This window comes from Nannobrachium achirus (genome assembly GCF_963921795.1).
Source record: "Nannobrachium achirus genome assembly, chromosome: 16".
Lineage (NCBI taxonomy): Eukaryota > Metazoa > Chordata > Actinopteri > Myctophiformes > Myctophidae > Nannobrachium > Nannobrachium achirus.
This window is the reverse complement of record NC_137823.1, coordinates 31158356-31179933: the sequence shown is the minus strand read 5'-3', so window position 1 is coordinate 31179933 and position 21578 is coordinate 31158356. Positions and strand designations below refer to the sequence as shown.

General features: G+C 41.1%; 2 protein-coding genes across 2 annotated transcripts in view; both read right to left on the bottom strand.

Annotated features, from left to right (window-relative positions):
• Window positions 1-820: 820 nt before the first annotated feature.
• Window positions 821-10328, bottom strand: ddx51 (DEAD (Asp-Glu-Ala-Asp) box polypeptide 51). The gene is made up of 16 exons (XM_080744459.1): window positions 10211-10328; window positions 8555-8952; window positions 8001-8299; window positions 6616-6766; window positions 5309-5454; window positions 4679-4750; window positions 4467-4573; window positions 4106-4214; window positions 2824-2969; window positions 2466-2691; window positions 2011-2126; window positions 1774-1890; window positions 1517-1618; window positions 1346-1409; window positions 1058-1192; window positions 821-929 (listed from the first exon to the last, which is right to left on the bottom strand). The coding sequence occupies exons 1-16, from the start codon at window positions 10231-10233 to the stop codon at window positions 912-914; spliced, it is 2229 nt and encodes a 742-aa protein (XP_080600585.1). The 5' UTR covers window positions 10234-10328; the 3' UTR covers window positions 821-911.
• Window positions 10329-11628: 1300 nt separating this feature from the next.
• cenpe (centromere protein E) overlaps window positions 11629-21578 on the bottom strand; it is a gene marked incomplete at both ends in the record, with an annotated part of 41388 nt that continues 31438 nt past the window's right edge. Inside the window, 17 exons of the mRNA XM_080744863.1 lie at window positions 11629-11696; window positions 12696-13003; window positions 13125-13260; window positions 13452-13549; window positions 13731-13825; window positions 14379-14525; window positions 14794-14997; window positions 15733-15948; window positions 16181-16387; window positions 17104-17286; window positions 18388-18492; window positions 18580-18639; window positions 18815-18964; window positions 19563-19667; window positions 20076-20159; window positions 20511-20750; window positions 21348-21482. Coding sequence (XP_080600989.1) covers window positions 11629-11696; window positions 12696-13003; window positions 13125-13260; window positions 13452-13549; window positions 13731-13825; window positions 14379-14525; window positions 14794-14997; window positions 15733-15948; window positions 16181-16387; window positions 17104-17286; window positions 18388-18492; window positions 18580-18639; window positions 18815-18964; window positions 19563-19667; window positions 20076-20159; window positions 20511-20750; window positions 21348-21482 — 2541 coding nt within the window. The remainder of the gene's footprint in view (window positions 11697-12695; window positions 13004-13124; window positions 13261-13451; window positions 13550-13730; window positions 13826-14378; window positions 14526-14793; window positions 14998-15732; window positions 15949-16180; window positions 16388-17103; window positions 17287-18387; window positions 18493-18579; window positions 18640-18814; window positions 18965-19562; window positions 19668-20075; window positions 20160-20510; window positions 20751-21347; window positions 21483-21578) is intronic.

The window sequence follows — 21578 nt, the reverse complement described above, 5'->3', positions numbered from 1 at the left end:
TGAATTTGTGTGTGTGTGTGTGTGTGTGTGTGTGTGTGTGAGTGAGTAATGACAGACCATGGACACCCTCACACACCCAGTTTTCAGTTATTTTGGGCTGGTGTGGGTGTGTTTCCTTTACTTTGGAGCATTTGCATTTTTCTTTGGTGCACTTGTTATTGGGCAGCACAGCTCCAATCCAAGGTCTAATGATCAGCCAGAATGACTGAAAATACCCCTTTGGGTGACCAGGGATTACAAAATGTACAGAGCAGGCCAGTATTTCTTAAAACACATAAATCTTATAAACCGTTTCAAGCCAAGGCCTATAAAAGCTTCCCAGGGCCTTTATTCATATATTGTGTGCAGGATCGAGGTGCATCATTTTGGACAAAGGAGATGAAATCACCAGATTCATCAACACCAACGGTCATCCCCATGTTGGCTTTTGGTGGACATTTTTTAATTACATTTTTGCCACGGACATACAACATAAGCGCACAATAGTATTACCAGAAACACAAAGAGATCGCCCTGAATGACCAAAACAGATCTGTAACTCTGAGTGTACAAATGGAACCATTAAATGGATACAAATGACATTTGGTTCCATTTGTACACTCTCAGAGTTACAGGGATCCTTGCAAATAACGTTTGAGAATCACTATTGGAGTGCCATAGTGTCGTAGTAAATCAGTGTCATACATATTCTGAAGAGAACCTGGAGAGTTACATTCAGTAACTGGGTCTTAAGATCAAAATAACATAACATAAAAAAGTAGACCGATCTTTGCCAAGGACAGGACACACTGATGACCCCTGTTCATCACACATAATCAGGATGTTTTTATTAGACAGAAATAAATGACTTGAAATACAACTCATGAAATATCAATACTGTATGAACTCCATAAGGCACATGTGGACTCCCATTATGAGGCCGTTTCCTCCTGTGGAAAAAAAGTGAGTGGTATCAACATTTACTGGGCATTACGTAATAATGATCAACACTAAAATTAGAGAGTAAATCTGTCCATTTCAAAACATTATGCAGGCAATTGTAGAGCTGCCAGATTACCTTTATAGCTCTGGCCAACTCCTGCAAAGTTTGCTCATAGCGAGCTTCCATACTCTTCAGACTCTCCGATTTGACAGTTTGCCTCTCTATTCCGGGGCTGCCGGAATCCCTCACCATCTGAAGAAATTTCTTCTCCTGTGGAAATGGCAACAGAGAGCTTGTTTTAATACCTGCTTCTAAGTATATCTGTTGTCTAGATACATGTTGTTCTCACACACAACTTCAACTAAACATGAAAACATAGACACAGCTTTCAGATACATGAATTTCAATGTGGGAATATCTCACTTGTGGTTTTAGCAGAAAGGTAAAGGCCAGGCCTGCTTTTCCTGCCCTTGCCGTTCTTCCAACTCTGTACCAAAACAAAGCAGGCGTCACAAAAACATTATATTAAGAGCACAGTCAGACATAGCGGTGTTCAAGTTATATCCTGGCGGTTCATGAGAGGAATTCACTCACCTGTGAACATACGACCTGATGTATTGTGGTGCGTCGTAATTCACAACATATTTCACCCCCTTGATGTCGATGCCCCTGGCAGCAGCGTCTGTGCTGATCAACCTTTAAAATAGCATTGCTGATCATTACAAATTCCATTTTAGAGTGGATAGGAGTTCATGAATAGTTAAGCACTACTTTTGTCTACTCTGGGGTAGTGCAGCCACCAAAAGTCATCCATTTCTATTTTTAAAAAGGTAGCCTAGAAATCAACGCACATCTGGAGTTTTCCCTGTTCCAAATCCTTCAGCGTCCTCTTCCTCTGTCCTGTAGATAGTCGGGAGGAAAATTCTGCAACCTGCACTCCACCGAACAGGTGCACCAGCAGGTACAGTCTACAGAAAAACAACACAGAGAGCTAATCAGTGGAACAAGAGCTTTTACTGGTATGCGACATGTAAAACTAAATCTGATGGACCAGATGCAAGAACAGCAGCATGCTGCTATAAGCCAACCTGTGTGCAGCCTCTCTGGAGTTGGTGAAACACAGAATGGGGCTGTACTTCATGTGCAGCACGAAGTGGAGGATGAGTAGGGGTTTCTTACTCAGTGTGCAAGGCACATACAACTCCTAAAGGAACAAATACCGCAGAGAACATGAGGAGCAGTAAGTCACAAACCACAACTGAAGTTTTGACCATTTTAGGAGGTTAATTTGACATTTCTGTGCTCATTGACCATATTCACATGGTGGCCATTTTGCTATTACTTCATACCCTAACAGGGTGGAGTTTCCCCACAACCCAAGTAAGAGCGAAATGGCTGGTTACTGTGGTTAACAACCACATTTATGGCACTTACGCCACCTTCAAGTGTCTACCTCAGTGAAAGAGGAGCTGCTGCAATCTGATGCTTATGATCTACTAACAATCAAACATCCTTGGCCGAAGGCAAAACAGCAAAACCTTACCGTGAGTCCTTGGGGGAAGTTGAATCGTTCTGGTTTCTTTGGCGTGGTTTCTGGTGTGCTGGATTGACTGCCAGTGGTGTGGTCGAGGCTGGGGTTGGCAGGTTGACCGTGGATCGAGCTGAAGAGTCGGGGCTGGTGTAGGCCCAGCTGCTGCAACTTCTCAGGGTCGTGGGTCAGTGTGGCTGAGAACAGCATCTTCTGCAGAGGCATCTGAGGCAGAGCCAAGCTATAATACAAGGTCACTGTTGGTGTTAATGGCTAAAAATTACAGTATTATTTTATCATTTTCAATTAGAGAAAACAAAAAATTAAGTGCTATTTCAGTGTAAATGCTCCAATTATTCAATGTTAGTATTACCTGGCCGCCGTGATGTGTGTGAGCTCTTTCCTTGTGAAGATGGATGTGGCTTTGTTGCCACTTCCAGACCGGTACACTGCCTTGATTACCTGAGAAAGCCAGGACTGATGCATGCTATCGATCATGCGGTCAGCCTCATCTATGATCTGCAACACAATCAGAGACTTGGAATATAATTCTTGCACAAAATGCATCTTCCACACATTTGACAGTTTTTACATTGTGTGGAAGGATGGCGCTCTGGACTTTGGTTCCATGATTGGTCACGATCAAGGAACCTACGATCGACCTCATGGGCTTTTAAAGGAATACCTGAATGTGCTTTCTGCCTGGCTTTCAGGGTTCCCACACATTTTTACCAATTCATTTCCAAAACTTTTCCATAATATTTAACCCAATTTCTAGGACTATATAACATTAATTCAGCTCAATAACAAGTCACTTACTCCTATGCGCAATGCCCAAAGACAGGTAGTGTATGCCAGTGGTTCTCAACCTTTTCAGGCTGTGACCCCCGAAATAATAATTTTAACTGGGGACCTGGCACCCTGACGAGCACTAAGAGTTGAGGAATTTTGTATAACACGTTTCTATTGTGAAAATAGCCGATCTACATGCTCACAACGCCTCGCAACAATTTCTGCCTCTAATATTAACAATTTGGCCCATGTTTAATTTGTCATTTCAGAGGTATTAACAAAATCTATAACCAAGACAATACATAGCTATTTTTTCCAGGACCTTCCAGGACCCTTGATCAATTCCAAAACCTTTCCAGTAGTGGATTTTTTATTTTATTCTTTTCTAATTTCAAAATATTTCCAGGAATTTCATGACCGTGGGAACCCTGGGCTTTACAATCCTGGCTTGACAAAGTCGCTCCTTCTCAGCCCGTCTTGGTGTTAGTGGAACGTAATAAACCAGGCTATATGGAGCAGGCTTTGTCAAACCAGGATTTGGCTTAAATCCAGTCTCATTTAGTACCACTTTCATGAAACAGGACCCAGAAATTTTGATTTTGAAACTTGAATATGGCCTTTTCCAAAATATAAACCAACACAAGTGTGTTGTCCTCTGTATATTGCTGAGCTACAGTATTATAATATGTACATAATATTACTGTGTAAATTATTAATACATTCTCTTGGTACATACTGTACCAACAGGGGTATAACAAACAACATAGTCTTAAAACTGTACTAGTGTTTTTGCACAGTAGATTTCCATTCAGTAAGCACAGTAGATACCTACAGGATAATACATAATGGCTTTAAGCACTCACAAGGAATCGGAGGTGTTCCAGACAGAAGTCAGAATTCTCGTTGAGGTGATCAACCAATCTACCAGGTGTGGCAACAACAATATCTGCCAAACTGCATCGCCTCCCACCTCTAGAAAACAGTATGTTGTGAACAAAGGTCATGGTAAATATTAATGATAATAATAATTACATAGAAATTCAGTGATCTTATTGAAGTGATCACTTCAATTGATATTTGTGACCTCGTCACCTCTAAAGCATTCCATCCTGTGAAAAACAGTTAGTTTTTATACACTAATTAATCATCTAAGACCAAATTTCATACAAAAATAATTTAATTCAAAGGCCTCAATTGCATGATCCAAACCCACAGCATCTTCACCTATATTCTGTGAGTGAAGACTGCTCCGCGGCGAAGCTCTTCTGTCCGGCCAGCATCACCACTTTTAGACCGGTGCCTTCAGCGTACGTGTTGAATACTTTGCCTACCTGTGATGTGGTAAAACATTTCAACCAAGCAGTTAAATAACTGGAGCAACTGAAAAACAGATCCAGTGGCGTGGGTATAAAATCTGTGTTGTACAAGTGGGTTACCTGCTGGGCGAGCTCTTTTGTTGGCAAGACAGCCAAAACCCTGACTTCACACACTACTCGTTGCATCAGTGCCTAGGGTGATACACAAATGACATTTTATTTTCTTCAAGACCAACTGCAGAGCAGAAATAGGGCTGTAATTCAAGCCGGTGATCAATAAAAAAATGTTATCCATGACTGAGACCCAATATTCTAAAAGGAAAGCCCCATCAACTGACCAGTGCCAAAAAGTTCCACTGACAATCAGCAACACACTGAAAGTAACCAGCACTATTTTATGTTGTTTGGTTATTGGTTAATGCCTTTCAACCTGTTTTATTTTTGACATAATACTATAGGCAAAGATTTGAAGAAGAAAAAAAGAAAAGAAAGATAAAGCAGATTTACAAGCTCAAAATGCATCATTATGAGATGCATTGTGAGCTTGTGAATCGGCTATTTCTTTCTATTCATCGCACAACAAAGTAGAGCTTTAACCACTTCAACCCCTGCATTACTGTTCTGGGGGGAACATACACAAATAGCAGATCTACAAGCTCAAAATGCATCGCAACGCAGTACAGTACAGTTATAACCGAGATCCATTATGAACACAATAAAAAAGCATTGAAGTCTTGCTGCGCCTCTGACCTGTATCACAGGTATGGCGAATGCGAGGGTCTTGCCACTTCCCGTCGGTGCGGATACACAAATATCTCGAGGCTTGTAACCCCCTCGTCCAACCAACAGACCGTGGTGTACACTTTCCAGAATGGCAGGGATGACCTCCGCTTGCACTGCACAAGAAAATAAAAATTCTTATTTTCAACAACTGAAAGTCATTGTATAATAGTATTCTTAATATCTCACTAAAGCTGCAAAGTGCAAATCACAACATTTTGTGAATAAAATGTTATTTGACCAATCAGGTAAAATATGTTACAGTATATCGTCGTTGTCGGGTGAAAACCTTGTATGTCCAAAACCGTTCGTTTTGCATTTATCATTTTAAAAAACGATTTAAAATAATGAAAACAGCCGATCTACAAGCGCACAACGCCTCGCGGCGCGAGGCGTTGTGCGCCTGTAGATCTGCTGTTTTCACTACTTTGTGCGACGGCCTTGTATGATGAAGCAGGGCTTTGCTTTACGAAAACACATACACATTTGAAACTTGGAGATACAAGGTTTCCACCCGACAACGACGATATACAATATAACTAACAACTGCAGAGGTTGGAGGTGGTCTCCCTGCTCTTCTACTGAGATATGTACTGTATATTCTGCGATTGGGTAGGACAATTACTGGTTGAAAAGTGGTAGACTGTTACAGGAACCTCAAAAGCACAATATATCCTCTGCCCAAAGAGGCCTTCTGTATTAGCTCAGGAGCAGAAATGTTGGCGCTCGTGCAGGGGACCCAGCCAGACTCGAATCCCGAGTGGGACATAAAACGTACAGATTGCAGCTTTAAATAGTCATAACCACTTTGCCATCCAAAGTAAATACTGTAACCTAAATAATCAAAAGATTGTTTCCTGAAGGATATACGGTTATATGTACGAACGGGCTCTCCTACCGTACTGATGAGCAAATACAATGGTTATGTGTCACAGTTATTGTCCACGACATTGCAAGCGGCGCGAAGGCCAGTGGACCTTGGTCCTGCTCTTCGCACCCGAGCGCCGCAGGCACGAGTGCCAGGAGTTACGAAGCCGTGGTGAATGCAATCGTTATATTTATGCCCAACGATAAATGCATGAATGGGATGAAGATCGCTTGCTTTACAGTCTGTTGGAAAGGCTCCCCACCGCCTTATCGCTACACCGGCCAAACAGGACTAGCCCGGATATACAGTGATTGACTGGTTGCATCACGTGCTTTCTGATGCTCCATTTTACCTTGTTATTGTGATGTTCCTTATTCAAGCAATTTTACAGAACACAAACTGTTATTACCTGGGAAGAAATGTTGGATTCCATTGCTTATCAGATTCTTTGTGAGACGATCACAAATGCCTTGGACTTCCGAGATGGGAACCAGGTTGCTTGTGATGTCTCTCTGAATCCTATCAGGCTGTGCGAGCCACTGGGGCAGGACTCTGTGCACCTGCCATCAGAAAGATACACACAAACAGTGCCAAGTTTAGCCGTTATTCAACATGTGAACCCTAGTGTCCCAACTGTGACAATGACTCGGGAATTGAACCCTTACCTCTCACTCTCAGGGCGGACAGCCTTGTGGTACAGTTTGATATTACATAATGGATGTTACCAACATGATGTTACGTTCATGAATCATATATGCCCCTGACACTAAGGTTGGAAGCAGGCGATAAACACCAAATTGGGGCCTCTATAATAGAGCAGTGGTTTCTCAACCTTTTCAAAATAATCCTTAAAGGCCATGTACACAGGAAATGCCTTATTTGGGCATTTCCTGCTCAAAGCAGTTTTTCTTGTAGGCACTAAAAACCTCGCCTGATGACATGTGAAGGTGAGTTTCAGTGATGTCATCAGAATCTGCTGAAAATCGACTTATACCAGTGTCTTTGATGCTATACCCTATACACCGCCATCTTGTGAGCCATGTGCCAGGCTACGCCCTAGTGGGCATCGCCATCTTCTGGCTATAATAATTATTTCCCTGTCTTTAATCATGAGGGCACCCCCCTTGGGGTCCCGATCCACAGGTTGAGAACCACTGCTATAGAGCACACCTCCAAATGCACTTTCACTTCTGCCCATAGGATGTGTCTCAAATGTGAAAAGTTGGGACCTGATGGCTGCAAACTACAGCTTCCTGGTGGACTTGAGTGCTCAGGAGCGCCACCGTTTTGTCCTTCAGAAGGCTTACGATCTATTCCATTTTCTCAAATAATTAGTCCAGTGCAGTGGTTCTCAACCTTTTCAGGCCACGACCCCTGAAATAATCATATTTTAACTGGGGACCCCCCACCCTGACGAGCAGAGGCATTACATTAAGTATAACACGGTTCTATTCTATTGACACGGTTCTATTGACACAATGCCTCTCAGCATGCAGATTGGCTATTATTTTTCACAATTTCTGCCTCTAATGTTTGACATTTTGGCCAATGTTTAATTTGTCATTTTAAAGGTATTAAAGGGTCCTTAAATTGTCACTTTAGAAATGGGCATATACCCTCTATACACTTAAACGTTAGGTTGGTGTGTTTGCTGTCGAGTGAGAAAACAAAGTTGCACATTAAGTTAATCATCTGGGGACCCCCTAAAATAATTTGGGGACCCCCCTGGGGTTGAGAATCACTGGTCTAGTGAAGGAAGGAATTCTAATTGGTGTGTTAATTTGTCACTCTTACCTTTTGGACCGTTTTTTTCTTGAATCCTCCAAGTATGGTGAAAGCGGTCTGGGTGGGGGCCTTCTCTGTTCCTTGATCTGATTGGTCACACTGCACTTCCTTCTTCTCCTCTTCTTTTTCTTCCTTTTTTTCTTCTTCTTCCTCTTCCTCCTTTTCTTCATCTTCCTCCTCCTCCTCTTCTTCATCCTCCTCCTCCACCTCTTCTTCATCCTCCTCCTCCTCTTCGTCATCCTCCTCTTCTTCCACTTCTCCCTGTTCATCTCTTCCAGCTAGAGGAATATCTGTTTGTTCTATAACAGCTATGATAACAAAAACAAGCACAGAATCAAAGACAATTCTACACGCACGCACGCACACACACACACACACACACACACACACACACACACACACACACACACACACACACACACACACACACACACACACACACACACACACACACACACACACACACACACACACACACACACACACACACACACACACACACACACACACACACAGTATATATATAGTAATTTCAGTATAACTTTGTAAATGTGTTTTTGTACCTTTCTCCTTCACGGTTGTTTCATGGTCAGAAGCATTCAAAGGCATGGCTACTATTTCGTCTCCTTTTGATTTCTTTGAATGCTTAGACTCCAGCTTATTGTCCTTTTCAACTTTTCTTTTCTTTTTGACATCCTGGGCATGTGTCCGAGCTTTGGACTTATGTTCTTTGTGATCTGTCGGGATTTCAAGGTGACGTTCTTTGATATCTGTTTGGAATTTAGGCTGCTGTTGTTGTTGTTTCCCTTTGTGATCTGTCTGGACTTCAGGCTGTTGTTCTTTGTGGCTTGTCGACAGCCGTTTCTCCTTCTCTTTAGCCTTCTGTTGTAGCTTAGCCAACAAAGCCTTGGACCGGGACTCTTTATTTGAACCACCCCCATCACCTTCATCCCCAAGGTATCTAGAAATCACATGAAAGCCATTACATGCATGCAACAGGTCTACAGTCTTCGTTAATAAACAGAAAACTGTCATTGTAACATGTATTAGAGCAGTGGTCCTTGAAGGGGTCCCAGGTGGTCCCCAGCTGAAGGATGGAGAGTTCAAATGTAGTGTAAAATGAAGGGTCAATTTGGTTACATTTTACACTCTCAAGAGTTACATCAAACATATAATTTTCGAGATGTCTGAGTGAGTGTCTGTCTGTCTGTCTGTCTGTCTGTCTGTCTGTCTGTCTGTCTGTCTGTCTGTCTGAAACAGCGTTTCTCCTCAGTGGCTGGAGCAATTGATCTGAAATCGCATCACCATTAGCATATGAACACACCTGACGTAACTGTGAAGTCCGTTTGTCACTTTCACAAATCATATATCATATTAGCATTTTTATGGTGTATCTACTATCTATTCTGCATCTAGCATGAGGCATATCTATTCTGCATCTAGCATGAGGCAACATGTTTAACCAGCTGTGTGTGTGTGTGTGTGTGTGTGTGTGTGTGTGTGTGTGTGTGTGTGTGTGTGTGTGTGTGCAGGCGGGTGGGGTTGGGGGGGGGGGTGATGGTGGGGTGGAACACAGTATCTGATCTCTGTAGCCATTAAACAAAACGGGTATTTCTTACATTGATGCTCCTACATATTATCATGCAAGCACCAGTTAAAGTTACTTTCCATCCCTCATCCCTCATCCCACATCCCATAACCCACACACTGCACATCATTTCGGAGCTCATATCTTTGAACGGGTAAGAGCTAGTTATTGTTAAACAGCTGCATTACTCAATTTGCCCAGAATTCTACACAAATAGAGAATGCAGAAGATTTATTATTTTGATCAATGTTTGACTGTCATCTCTCCTATGGTACCAACATCAATACAGCATGGAGGTTTGGGGTCTGAGAGGCAAAATCTCATCAAACGGTGGTCAGTGAGACGGTGACTCATATGCCCTATAAATAATAGAACTTAGACGTTACAAAGATTGAAAACCACTGTATTAGAGTTCATCATCCAAATGAGACAGCCTTCTTTAAAGCGTCTCGTTCATTTGTCTTCAACGTAAAACCTTAAACATTCTACACCAGCTGCAAGCCTGCATCGTTTCACAAGGATTACAGACACAGTTGTGCAAATAATCTGACAAGCGTGATGTGCTGTATACATTAGCAAAAATCATGGAGGTGCATGGTTGGTACGAAAATGAAGAGCAAAACAAACCTACCTGTTTATAAGAAACAGAGACATTTCTGTAAATAATCCAAGAATAATTATATTCTGATCAAGTATGTTGCAAGAAGAATAAATATATATTATCGTCAATATAACATATTTCTGGTGTGTGGTATGACAAAACCTAATCAACAGATATCAACCATAAACTCTATATCAACAAAACAGAAACAACACTCATGTGGACAGAAAAGTCTCACATGGAGCGCTTACATATGACGTCAGACCGGCGCAGTTTTCTGGCGCATCCTGATGATCGCCAACCAACCAACCAACCAACCCCTTATCCTTCATTGGCTTATCACTCGTGGGCTTTGTATATGAAATTTAGCTCGAATTTTATCAAATTAATTATGAATACCTCGTTGTCTTCACTTTTTAATGTTTTCAATTAGCAAATCCCCCTGGCTCCGATGTTTTTGTATTGATAAAAAACTTTGTCATTTGTGTTGTTCTGTGCTGTTCTAGTGAACTAGTCTGTCTTGTATGTCTTGACTTGTGAATATGAAGATTTATATTAATTTATATAAATATTTTTATATTATACATATTTATATTATGTACTTGAGTAAAAGTACAAAAGTATTGGCATCAAAATGTACTTAAGTACCAAAAGTAAAAGTACTCATCTCATTATACAAATTGTCCCATTTCACAAGTTTTTAAATGTATAAAACGGTCGGGGAAAAAAATCTATTGAAAATAGCAGATTTACAAGCTCACAATGCGTCGCATCACGAGCTCGTACCTGTACAGATGATGTAGCCTATTTAAGGGTTGAAGTGGTTAATGTATGTTTTGTAATAAATCCAAATCTACAAACTAGTTAAAATAGTGGAGTAAAAGAATAATATTTGACTCAGAGATGTAGTGGAGTAGAAGTAAAGTATTGGAAATACTCAAGAAAATGACAAATACCTCAAAACTGTACAGTAGTTTACCCCCAAAATGACTTCCCACAAAATACCTATGCTTCATAGACATATCACATGAAGCAGTCTATGACGTAGGTAGGCCATGTTTGTTGCAAGGATCATGGTGTATTATAATTTCATAGTTGTAATACATTATAACAATCTTATAATCACCAATAATAATGAAAGTATAATTGTAATAAGCATCAAGTATATTAATACACCAACTACCGGTACATGAATACAAACAGATCTTGGCCGCTGCGTGTTCAGGTCAAAAGTAAACTCAAAACTATCTCATGCATGCATGTGATCAGTGGCAAAAGGGAAAAGAATAAACGATCAATAAAGGTCTATACAAGTCAACTTTAAAATTACAATCTTTATTAGACACAGAACTATAAAAACAACTTACATTTTTAATAACAAACACTTAAAATACAAAATGTGCAACAAATCAAAATGTGCAACAACATGTCCTCTCCAGACTTGCAGGTTACTGGGTCTTGCAGATTTCCTCCTGTTTTGGTGACGTTGGCCACCATTCTTGTGTTTTCTCTGCACCTGCAAATCAGGAAGACATTTTCAGCCAAAAACCAGAAAATAAAGACAACTCATGGATGACATAGGCCTACATTCGGTATGCAGACTGCATCAGAAAATATTGTGCAAAAAAGGATGCTTTCCTAGCCTGGCTCAAGACACTGAATCGCTAGCCACGTCCATAAAAAAAAAATAATGTTCTGGAGAGTGAATCGAAATGAAAATTCAGGCTGATAATCAGGCTAGTGCTTTCCTATAATAATTCTAATTTGCAATTACATAGTCTAAAAAAAAAAAATACCATCTTATAATATTGTGCACCCCAACATGACCCAATAAAATAACCACATGAACCTTGACTTCCCTATTTTGGGTAAAGTTTCAAATGTGTTAACATTCAAAACATTTTCAGATTAACTAAAAGAAAAATGGTCCATCTATAAGCTCTCATAACACCATGGAGACTTGAGTTCAATAATATTTTTAGTTTTGTCTCATTACAAAGACAATACTTTGATAATAAATTTACCCCATTGATTCCGGATGGGGACCCGAATGCATTTGGGTCCCCATCCGGAATCAATAGGGGTAAATGTACTATAATCACATTTTTGTCTTAGGAATGCGACACAAATACAAAAAAATATTATTGAAATCAAGTCTCCATGGGGTGAGTAATCTCGATTCGGTTATTGGTTCTAATTATCTAGTCAATGTAGTTTCAGTTAATTGCCCAGCATCTTCGGAATTTGAAATCAGGAGGAGACGGATTGTTAAGATGAACCAAGTGTTTTCACCCCTGAAACCACAGTGAATCGTTACATACCGCCACAGTTAGTGATACCCAAACACCAGATTAACATTACATAAATTACCGCCGTCTAGACTCTGAGAATCCAGAGCCGTAGAAATGGGATCCCCAGCCATCGCTATTTCAAGAAATAAGATCCATTTTAGGACATTAGACCTTCTCATGATGAAATTGAATGACACAACAGGTAATTAAAATGCTGTGCTCACCTGCAGCTGATCCAAGGCTGGAGTTGTCAAAGAACTGGAAGGGTTTGTTCTTGGAACTCGTCTCAGACGCAGAGTCCGAGTCAAAGTAGCTCTTGGTGCCGCCGAGTGCAGTGGTCTTCGGAGAGTCCGGGATCTTGGGTTTTTTGAGGGGCGAGTTGAGGAGCTGGGAGGCGCCCAAGGTGACAGCCTCTTGACGCCTCTTTGGAGTGCAGGGCGATGGAGGCTTGTCTGCGACCTTGGCCTTTTCCTTCAGCATCACAGCTCTGGCCTTCCACTTGGCGATCTCCTTTTGCTGAGACGACACCTGGCTGTTGTGACCAGCAGAGATTCATTTTAAAACACTACTTTTTGGTAAAAACCTCTTAAAACAAATGCTTGAAGATCATCATTACTACATGTGAAATACTGTTCAGCGGATATAGCACATACCTTTCCAGTTCAGCGATTTTACTCTGAAGCCGTTTGACCTCATCCTCCAGTTTATGTTTTTCCAGGAGAGTGCTGCTCTGGACGGTAGCCCCCTTTGCTTTGGTCAGTTTGTCATGGAGGTCCTTGCCCTGCAGGACTGAATACGACACCCCAGTGGGAATTTACAACCAGAATCAAATGGTGCCCAATTCTATCTATGATGGGCGAGTTTGTGTACACTGCAAGAAACTTTGAACATCTAAATGTTAAGGTCAGCCAAATCTTTTGCAGGGCTCAAAGTGAATTTACGATAAGTCTGTGAAATTAACATATAGAATTTGTACTTACATGAGCACTCCTCTTCCTGCTGGGCCATCCTCATCTTCATCTTCAGCTGCCTCAGCTCAGCTGACTTCTCGTCAAGGGCTTCGTTCAAGCTCTGGATCCTGGAGAAAGAACACAGCTTTAGTTTAGCCAAAGTAATACCGAGACTGATTCACCCAATACGATATATAAGTAGTTGTGTGGCGTTGAAAATCACAGATTTAGAACAACTTGTACATTGATGGAATATAAATGGAGGCAAGTAAGGAATTAACCAAAAACGAGCACTGTGCATGCCCTTACCTTTTTTCATAGCCGTTTGACTGCGAGGTCAACTGCAACTCAATTTTGAACACTTGCGCTTTCAGCCTTTTCATCTCCATTACCTCAGGTGGTTGCTAAAAAAAAAAAAAGATTTTTAAGAAAAGATTTGAATCAAAATACAGTATTTTAAGTCCTTAAAAAAAGAAAGTCACATGATGACACCCTAACCCCCATTAGGTTACCAGATCTCCAGTTGTTGGCAGTAGAGAGACCAGCCAGTATAGAGACCAGGACAAGGGACGCTTAATGAAATTAACTCAAACTAGAACTGCACTCTGTCGAGGTGCCAACTTGCAGCTCGAGCACAAGTAGGTACTTTTGCGTCAGCAGAGCGTACCACGAGGTGCGCTCACCAGTTGCACCACTGGCGATGCCAGGAATCCTGGTTCCTCATTGTTGATGTTAATGATGACATTGCCAGAAATGAGAGTCCCCGATTGGGCTTCGGGATTAAACACACGGCTGGCTGGCTACCTACCTACGAAGCCGAACGCAGTACATTGCACGCTCTACTGGCACTAGTAATAAAGGAACCGCTCAGTGATTTAAATTTTCAGATACCCTTGCTTGCTTATGGAGTTGCCATGTCCAGTATAGCGCCTATGGTTTGAAAAGCTTATAACTTACCTCCACTGACTGCAGTTTGTCCTTTAGTGTTTGGACATCTGCGTAAGCATCCTGCAACTGGGTCTGGAGTAGCTGAGTGACCTCCTTGTGTTTGGATGTGGCATCGACCTGTGCCTGCTCCAGCTCCTTCATTTGCCCCAGCATAGCCTGCCAACAGGGGATAACAATGTAGTGGTGGTGTCCACTGTTATGGCCTGGCTCCAAAATTAAACGGTTTTATCAACAAATTAAAATAAATACAAATAATAACATGCTATGGTATGTGGAAGTCTTCTTGTGAGTGGTGCAAGATGTGGATGATGTGTACAGAACAAGTGATGATGCGTAACCAGGTAAAAAGCAAAATCACACCATGTGAAAACAGATAACAAATATGGCATGCAAACCATTATGGAACTAGTGAAGAAAGACTTACTTCCAATTGTTTCTCGGACTGCTGGAGCTGCTGAAGGAGTTGTTGATGGTCCTTGAGAAGGCCCTGCTCAGCTGTGATGGGAGCGCTCTCTCTGGTCTGCAGCAGAGTGGCTGTGTTGCTCCTCTCGTGTTGCAGCTGAATGGCAGCATCTCCCCTGAGAATCTTCACCTCTTCAAACAGGGGACGGAGGTCACCACGTAGCGCCTGCGGATTTGGTGCAAAGACGGTGGCAACGTTAACTTGAGCGCCCATGATGAGTCAGTTCGTCATTTACGCAAGGCTCACTCGTCAAATCCTTATTTAGGCATGGAAGCATAGAGGGCGCTTGTCTGTGAATGATCCCAGCTGCACTGAAGTAGAGTGCAGCCAGTCACATGATCTGAACAAAACAAAGATGGTTTGCTTAAACACCCCCCTGCCACAAAAGGAAAACCCGTCTCTGCACTGGATTATCACAGACTTTAATGGTCTCGGAAATTTCATAATAGAAAATGCTTCCAATTAATGTGACCACTTCAAATGCTCCAATCTTTAAAATAACCAAACATTTCCCATCTACAAGCTCTGACTATAGACCAAACTAGAGAGCTTGTAGTTTGGTCTATGTTTACGATGGATGGATGAAGCTGTGAGTAGACAAAGCAGGGATTGGGAATAATCTACCTTCATATAGGCCTGTCAACATGTCACAATCATCCAACAACAATTTAAGATTAGAGCAATACGTTTTGGTACCAGTAATGTCTTCATACTGTAGATCAAGTCATTTGCCTTTTAAACAAATTCCCCAGGGCAGATATGACAAACAGAAATGTAATTCTGATGTACATGTTCCAATGTTCAATGCTAAAACCGCAATTAAATATTTTAGTCGCAATTATTGGTATTACAGATTCAAGTAAAATGTCATGATGGTGACAGGCTGACAGCCCGACCTACCTCCAAAGCCCTTTTCTGGTTGTCCAGCCGTGCCGAACGGCATTTGACCAGAGTGCTCAGGGTAGTGTCCACTAGCGAAGTTGAGCCGAGATGCTGGTCTCTGCTCCGTGCTCGCAGCTGCTCATTGAAGCGCTCCGTCTCCCTGAGTTCTTCTGCCAGCTCTTTGTCAGTCAGGGCTCTCCACAGTTGCAGTTTCTCCAAAACACCAGGTATTTTCTGTATTGCAAAAGTTATGTTGAGTACATCACTCATTTAAACATAAAGTAAAGAAATTCCCTGGCAAACAGCGCTCAGCTTAAATGCCTACAAATATTAGCGAGTTACAGTCGACCATTTTCCAGAGCATCAAATCACAATTCTAACTAACACTCTCCTAATACAAAAGTATATTAAAGATATTAAAGGAATTGTACAATAAATAAATGAAATAAATAAAGTGCCAAATCACCTGGAGGTAGAAATTCCTCTTATCCAGCAGCTCTGACAGCCGGTGCAGCCACAGATCCTGAGGTGGCTCTGCAACTGAGAAAGCGGTTGCCTGGGCCTTACACATAAGAATGTCCTGCAGGCGCTTCTCCTCAAACAAGGCCAAGTCCTTCTGGAACAAGTCCTTAAATGCCTGCTTGAAGTCCCGGGCATAGTTCTTTAGCTGCACCTGAGGACCAAAGAGAAACGATCAACTGACTGACAAACAAGTTAATCTCTTTAAAGTTACAAAAGAAGAACTTCATATCATGAGACGGAATGAGGTAAAGACACGTGCATGGCTAGTCGACTGTCTATTAAAATTGTGTTATAATGAAAATATAGATTTTGAGACACGCTTTGGTTTACACATTTCAATGTCGTTTCAAATGAACAGTAGGGCTGTCACGATTATGACATTTTACATGACGATTATTTGTCACCCATAATTGCAATTAACGATTTAATTGCGTCTTTGTCGTTGACAATGACATTTATGTTTGGCTTTTAGGCTTTGAAGTTGCACATGGTAGTAGATATGACACATAACCTAAATATACAATGAAATTACTGACATATTTGACAACTTTAAAAAATAACATTGATAGTGGAAATAGCCGATCTACAAGCTCACAACGCGTCGCGATGCGACGCGTTGTGAGCTTGTAGATCTGCCATTTCCACTATTTTTTACATTAAAAAATTATATATGAACATTTTTCAACATGGAAACGATTATGACGATTATGAAAAATAATCACGATTATGTCAAATAATGGCGATTAGACGATTATGTAATAATTGTGACAGCCCTAATGAACAGTGATGTCAGTGGCAACTGTCCACATCCCACCTCTGTGAAACAAATAGAATACATGGTTGAAAATGGTTGACGAGCCGCTTTACCCGCTTCTTATGCATGATGACAGTAACATTCTGAGTTAGAATGGCAGCCGACTCCTTGTTGGGCTTGTAAGGACAAACCAAGTCGTTCAACAGGAAAAGCTGTCGTTGGTTTGCATCCTGCACGGACTGGATAGGATAGTTTGAACAAACGTCCATGAAGACGTGGAATTCGTTGAGTTTGTGCTGTAAAAAAGAAAGGTAGAGGACAGTTAGTAAAAACGTGTCCACTGTTGGCTTGAAACAGTTTACTGCAGGGGTCTTCAACAGGGGGTCCGGGACCCCTAGGGGGTTGTCAGAGTTACTACAGGGGGGGGGGGGGGGGTCCTCCAAATCTTTGTGTGATAAGAATTTTAGTGTAGAGTGAAAAGAAAAGCAAACTAAGTATCGAAGGCTTTCAATGTCTAAAAATACACATTAAGCCAACAACCTACACTGATGATATTGCTGTCAAACAAGTCTAAGCAGTCTCAGAAATCTATGAAAGGTTTTAATCTGCAACACAATTGTATTTAATACGTAGCGGGGGTCCCTGCTTTATCTCTCTCAGCTAAGGGGTCCTTGGCCTGAAAACGTTGAAGACCCCTGGTTTACTGCCATAATAGAGGTGGCTAATAAAGTGTTTAAGTGTGCCTCCACAGGATGAACCAGAGAAGGTCATTAGATACAACAGGATGTGTACACATTCAAAACAGTCGCAACATCCACACCACTACTATCATACCTGCAGGGGAAGCAATGACGAACACCATGTCACTTTCCCTTTACTGTAGGCCTAGAATCATTTAATGCTTTAACTATTGAAAAACAGCAGATATACAAGCTTGTAGATCTGCCATTTTTGAAAAATCGTGATTTCTTTGAAGATATCTTTTTTAAAAGCGAACATTTATAACTCAAATATTTGCTTCTGGGTGGTCCCCGGAACAACATTTTGAGATGGGGGGGGGGGGGGTCGGCAGCCAAATAGATGTAATTTTGGTGGTCCTCGACATGAAACAGTTTGAGAACCACTGATTTAGAAGGATTTAGAAGACGTTTATGGAATCGGAACAAACATATTCAAAGACTAAAAGACAAAATAATGTTCAAGATTTTTCAAAAATAGCAGATCTACAAGCTCGCAGCGTGGCACTCGCGCTGTGAGCTTGTATATCTGCTATTTTTTTTTATAGTTAAAGCATAAAACAAGGGTTAAAGTGGTTCAGTCACACAGACTTGTGTTTAGGTCTAAATGGGTTAAAAGACCTAAGCACATGTATACATTTAATAAAGTGGTTTGGTCACCTGAAGCTGCTCAACAGAATCCTGGAGTCTTGATGACGTCTGTCCAGCGCTTCTGGCTAGGTTAGCTCTCAGGAAAGCGATTGTCTCATTTGCGTCACTAAGCTCCTGCAAGAGGATCAGAAGAGAAGTAGTAAGAAAGGGTGCACTACTGGTATATGAAATTATTCATACCACAGACGTTAATACACTTACGCTAGAAGACACCATCTTGTCGACCTTTGCAATGTCCAGCTCCTCACTCAGCTGCTCAATCTACAACACATTTTAGGATTTCAGAATCAGATGATGTACTCAAGAGCGAGCTAATTTACTCAAGAGCGACATCAAAAGTTCAACTGTGGATGAGGTTTAGATCTCTAGATCACCCAGTAGCTGACATGCAGCAGTCAAATATTTTTAACAGTTAAACTGAAGCTTGGTTTCAAACCTGGTTCTGGAGCTCTTCAAGATCGGAGACGTTTTCTGCACGACTCTTGTTTTCCTGCTGTTCACTCTGAGTGTTGAGACGGTCGACTTCCTCATTGAGATGACTAATTGTGTCCCGAGCAGCCCTGAGCTCCTCCTGACTCTCAATTTTCTGAAACGGATGCAATTAGATAATTAGATCTCATCATACAACCTTCAAAATAAAATATATATGAATAAAAACAATTCATGAAATTACAATCCAGTCCAATATAAGGTTTGGCCTCCTTAGTCTTATCTTTAGCAATCAATAGTTACCGGTACTAAACTCACCATAATGTGGAAACTTTTTAATTATTCCTCCACCTCAATACACAAAAGGGTAAATTATTTCTCCCCTTTAATAATACCAATTGGTATTGTATATAATATTTTTCAACTTTCACAAGATATAACTTTTAAGGATCGTGGAATGACCACCACCGCCCAACGTGTGGGTCCCCCCAAAATGCAAAACACCGCTACTGACCAGTAGTTGAGCAACTTCCAAAGTATAGCTTTAATTTAAACTGTAGAACAAGGTTTGATCAACTAGATCCCAACAGGTTGAGCACTAATTATGCATTTTATAGTAGTAATGTCAACATGTGGCACAAAAAAAAAAAAAAAGGGTATGATAGGAATACTTTTATTATATTAACATGACACCGGACATGCATTCGTCACCAAGTCAATGTGGCCTGTAAGATGAGCAAAGCTAGATTTCTAACCTGGTTCTGGAGTTGTTCACTCCGAGTACAGAGAAGCTTGACTTCCTCTGTGAGAAGCCGGATCTTTTCGTCGGCATTCCTGAGCTCCACCCGATTCTGGATCGTCTGCAAAATAGTTACCATAATAAGATAATTAGAAGTAGTAACCTTAAGATAATAATTAGAAATAATAACCATAAGATAATTTAAACAATACAGTACTATTGATGGCTAAATATTAGACAAGGAGGCCACCCGTTATTAATCTGTATGTTACACCCATAGAATGCATTCTGAATCAAGGTGAGATTGGATAAATCATTTACGCTGAATAACAGAAAAAGAAATCATTTACGCTGAATAACAGAAAAATAAATGAGTCAGTCGTCCTCAGTGTGTTACGTTCAGATTTTAACTAAGTGACTTTAATTGGACTTGGAACAATACCAGTCACAATGTAAAACAACACTTTAAAATTACAATTTTGGCATTAGGCAGTGTACAAAAGAGACAGAAAGATAAAGCCATTTTAACCTTATCCACATTCTCCTGGAGGTCTTTCTTCAGCTGGTTCCTCTCCTCTTGAACACTCTCAAGCTCCTGCTCAAGCACTTGGATCTGACAACAGAACATACAATATATAAACAAAACTTGAACAGAACACTTCCCATCTGTAGTCACCAACTCAAAACAGAATATACAATATACAACCCACACTTCCCATCTGTGCAAACTCAAAACCGAATATACAATATACAACTCAAACAGAACTTAGTGGTATACCCAAGGAACCCCCAACACATACTGCGCATTGGACCCCATCTAGGAGGTCCATAAGTACAAAAGTAAGTTTGACTGAGCAAATACTACAATACAGTTCTTATCATATATTATAGTACAATGTGTATGCCAATATTTACAGTCGGCACTACATCCTTGGCGTAAGGTAAGCAGAGATTGCTTTCAAACCTTGTTCCGGTGCTCCTCCAGTTTTTTACAATCAATGATGAGGCCGTCAACTTCCTGCTGGAGTAGCCTGGTTCTTTCCTGCACAGAAGAGAGCTCCTTCTGGAGTTGGTCCCTCTCCTCAGTTAGACAGGTCACTCTAGACGTCAGTTTCTCTAGCTCCTCTGTGGAGATCTTTGCTCTGGACAGGAGAGCGTCTCTCTCGGCTCTCACACCGTCCATCTGTTCACTCAGCTGCTGAATCTAGGTGGATCACATTTTAGGACTTCAGTCAATGTACTCCAAGAGCAATGTCAACAGTACAACTGCTGAACAAGGTTAATTTTCCTAGATGACATGCAGAACTCAACATATGATGTAATCTTCTCCTACATAGACACTTCAACAGGGTCCTCAGAGTTACTACAGGGGGTCCTCCAAATCTTTGTCTCATTTTTATATTAACCACTTGAACCCTAGCGTCCATATTCAGAGAACGTCAGTCAAAAAATAGCTGATCTACAAGCTCACAACCCCTCGCAGCATTGTGAGCTTGTAGATCTGCTATTTTTGTTCTCTGAATATGGACGCTAGGGTTCAAGAGGTTAATATAAAAAAGGAGAAAAAGATTGAAAGGTCAAGTTTATTAAGTATTGACAGTTCAAGTGGTTAAATATCTGAGCATGAATCCAAAATACACTGATTATTGGAATCAATGGAAAGGTTGTGTGGGTCTCTTTCTCAACTAAGTGGTCCTTGGCTGAAAACGTTGTAGACCCTTGCCATAATATATTCAAACTAGGACGGATATTCGGCACTATGATCATGCTGTACTACTATAAGCAAAGCTTTGTTTCAAACCTGGTTCTGGAGCTCTTCCAGCTGGGAGACAGTCTCTGCACTGCTCTTATTCTGAGTGTTGAGGAGATCGACATCCACATTGAGACGTCTGATTGTGTCGTGAGCAGTCATGAGCGCCTCCTGACTCTCAATCGTCTGAAATGGTTGCGAGCAGATAATTAGATATCATTATACATATATTCTTCTGCAAAATAAAATAACTATACTGCACTCTTGTCAAGGTGCCAACTT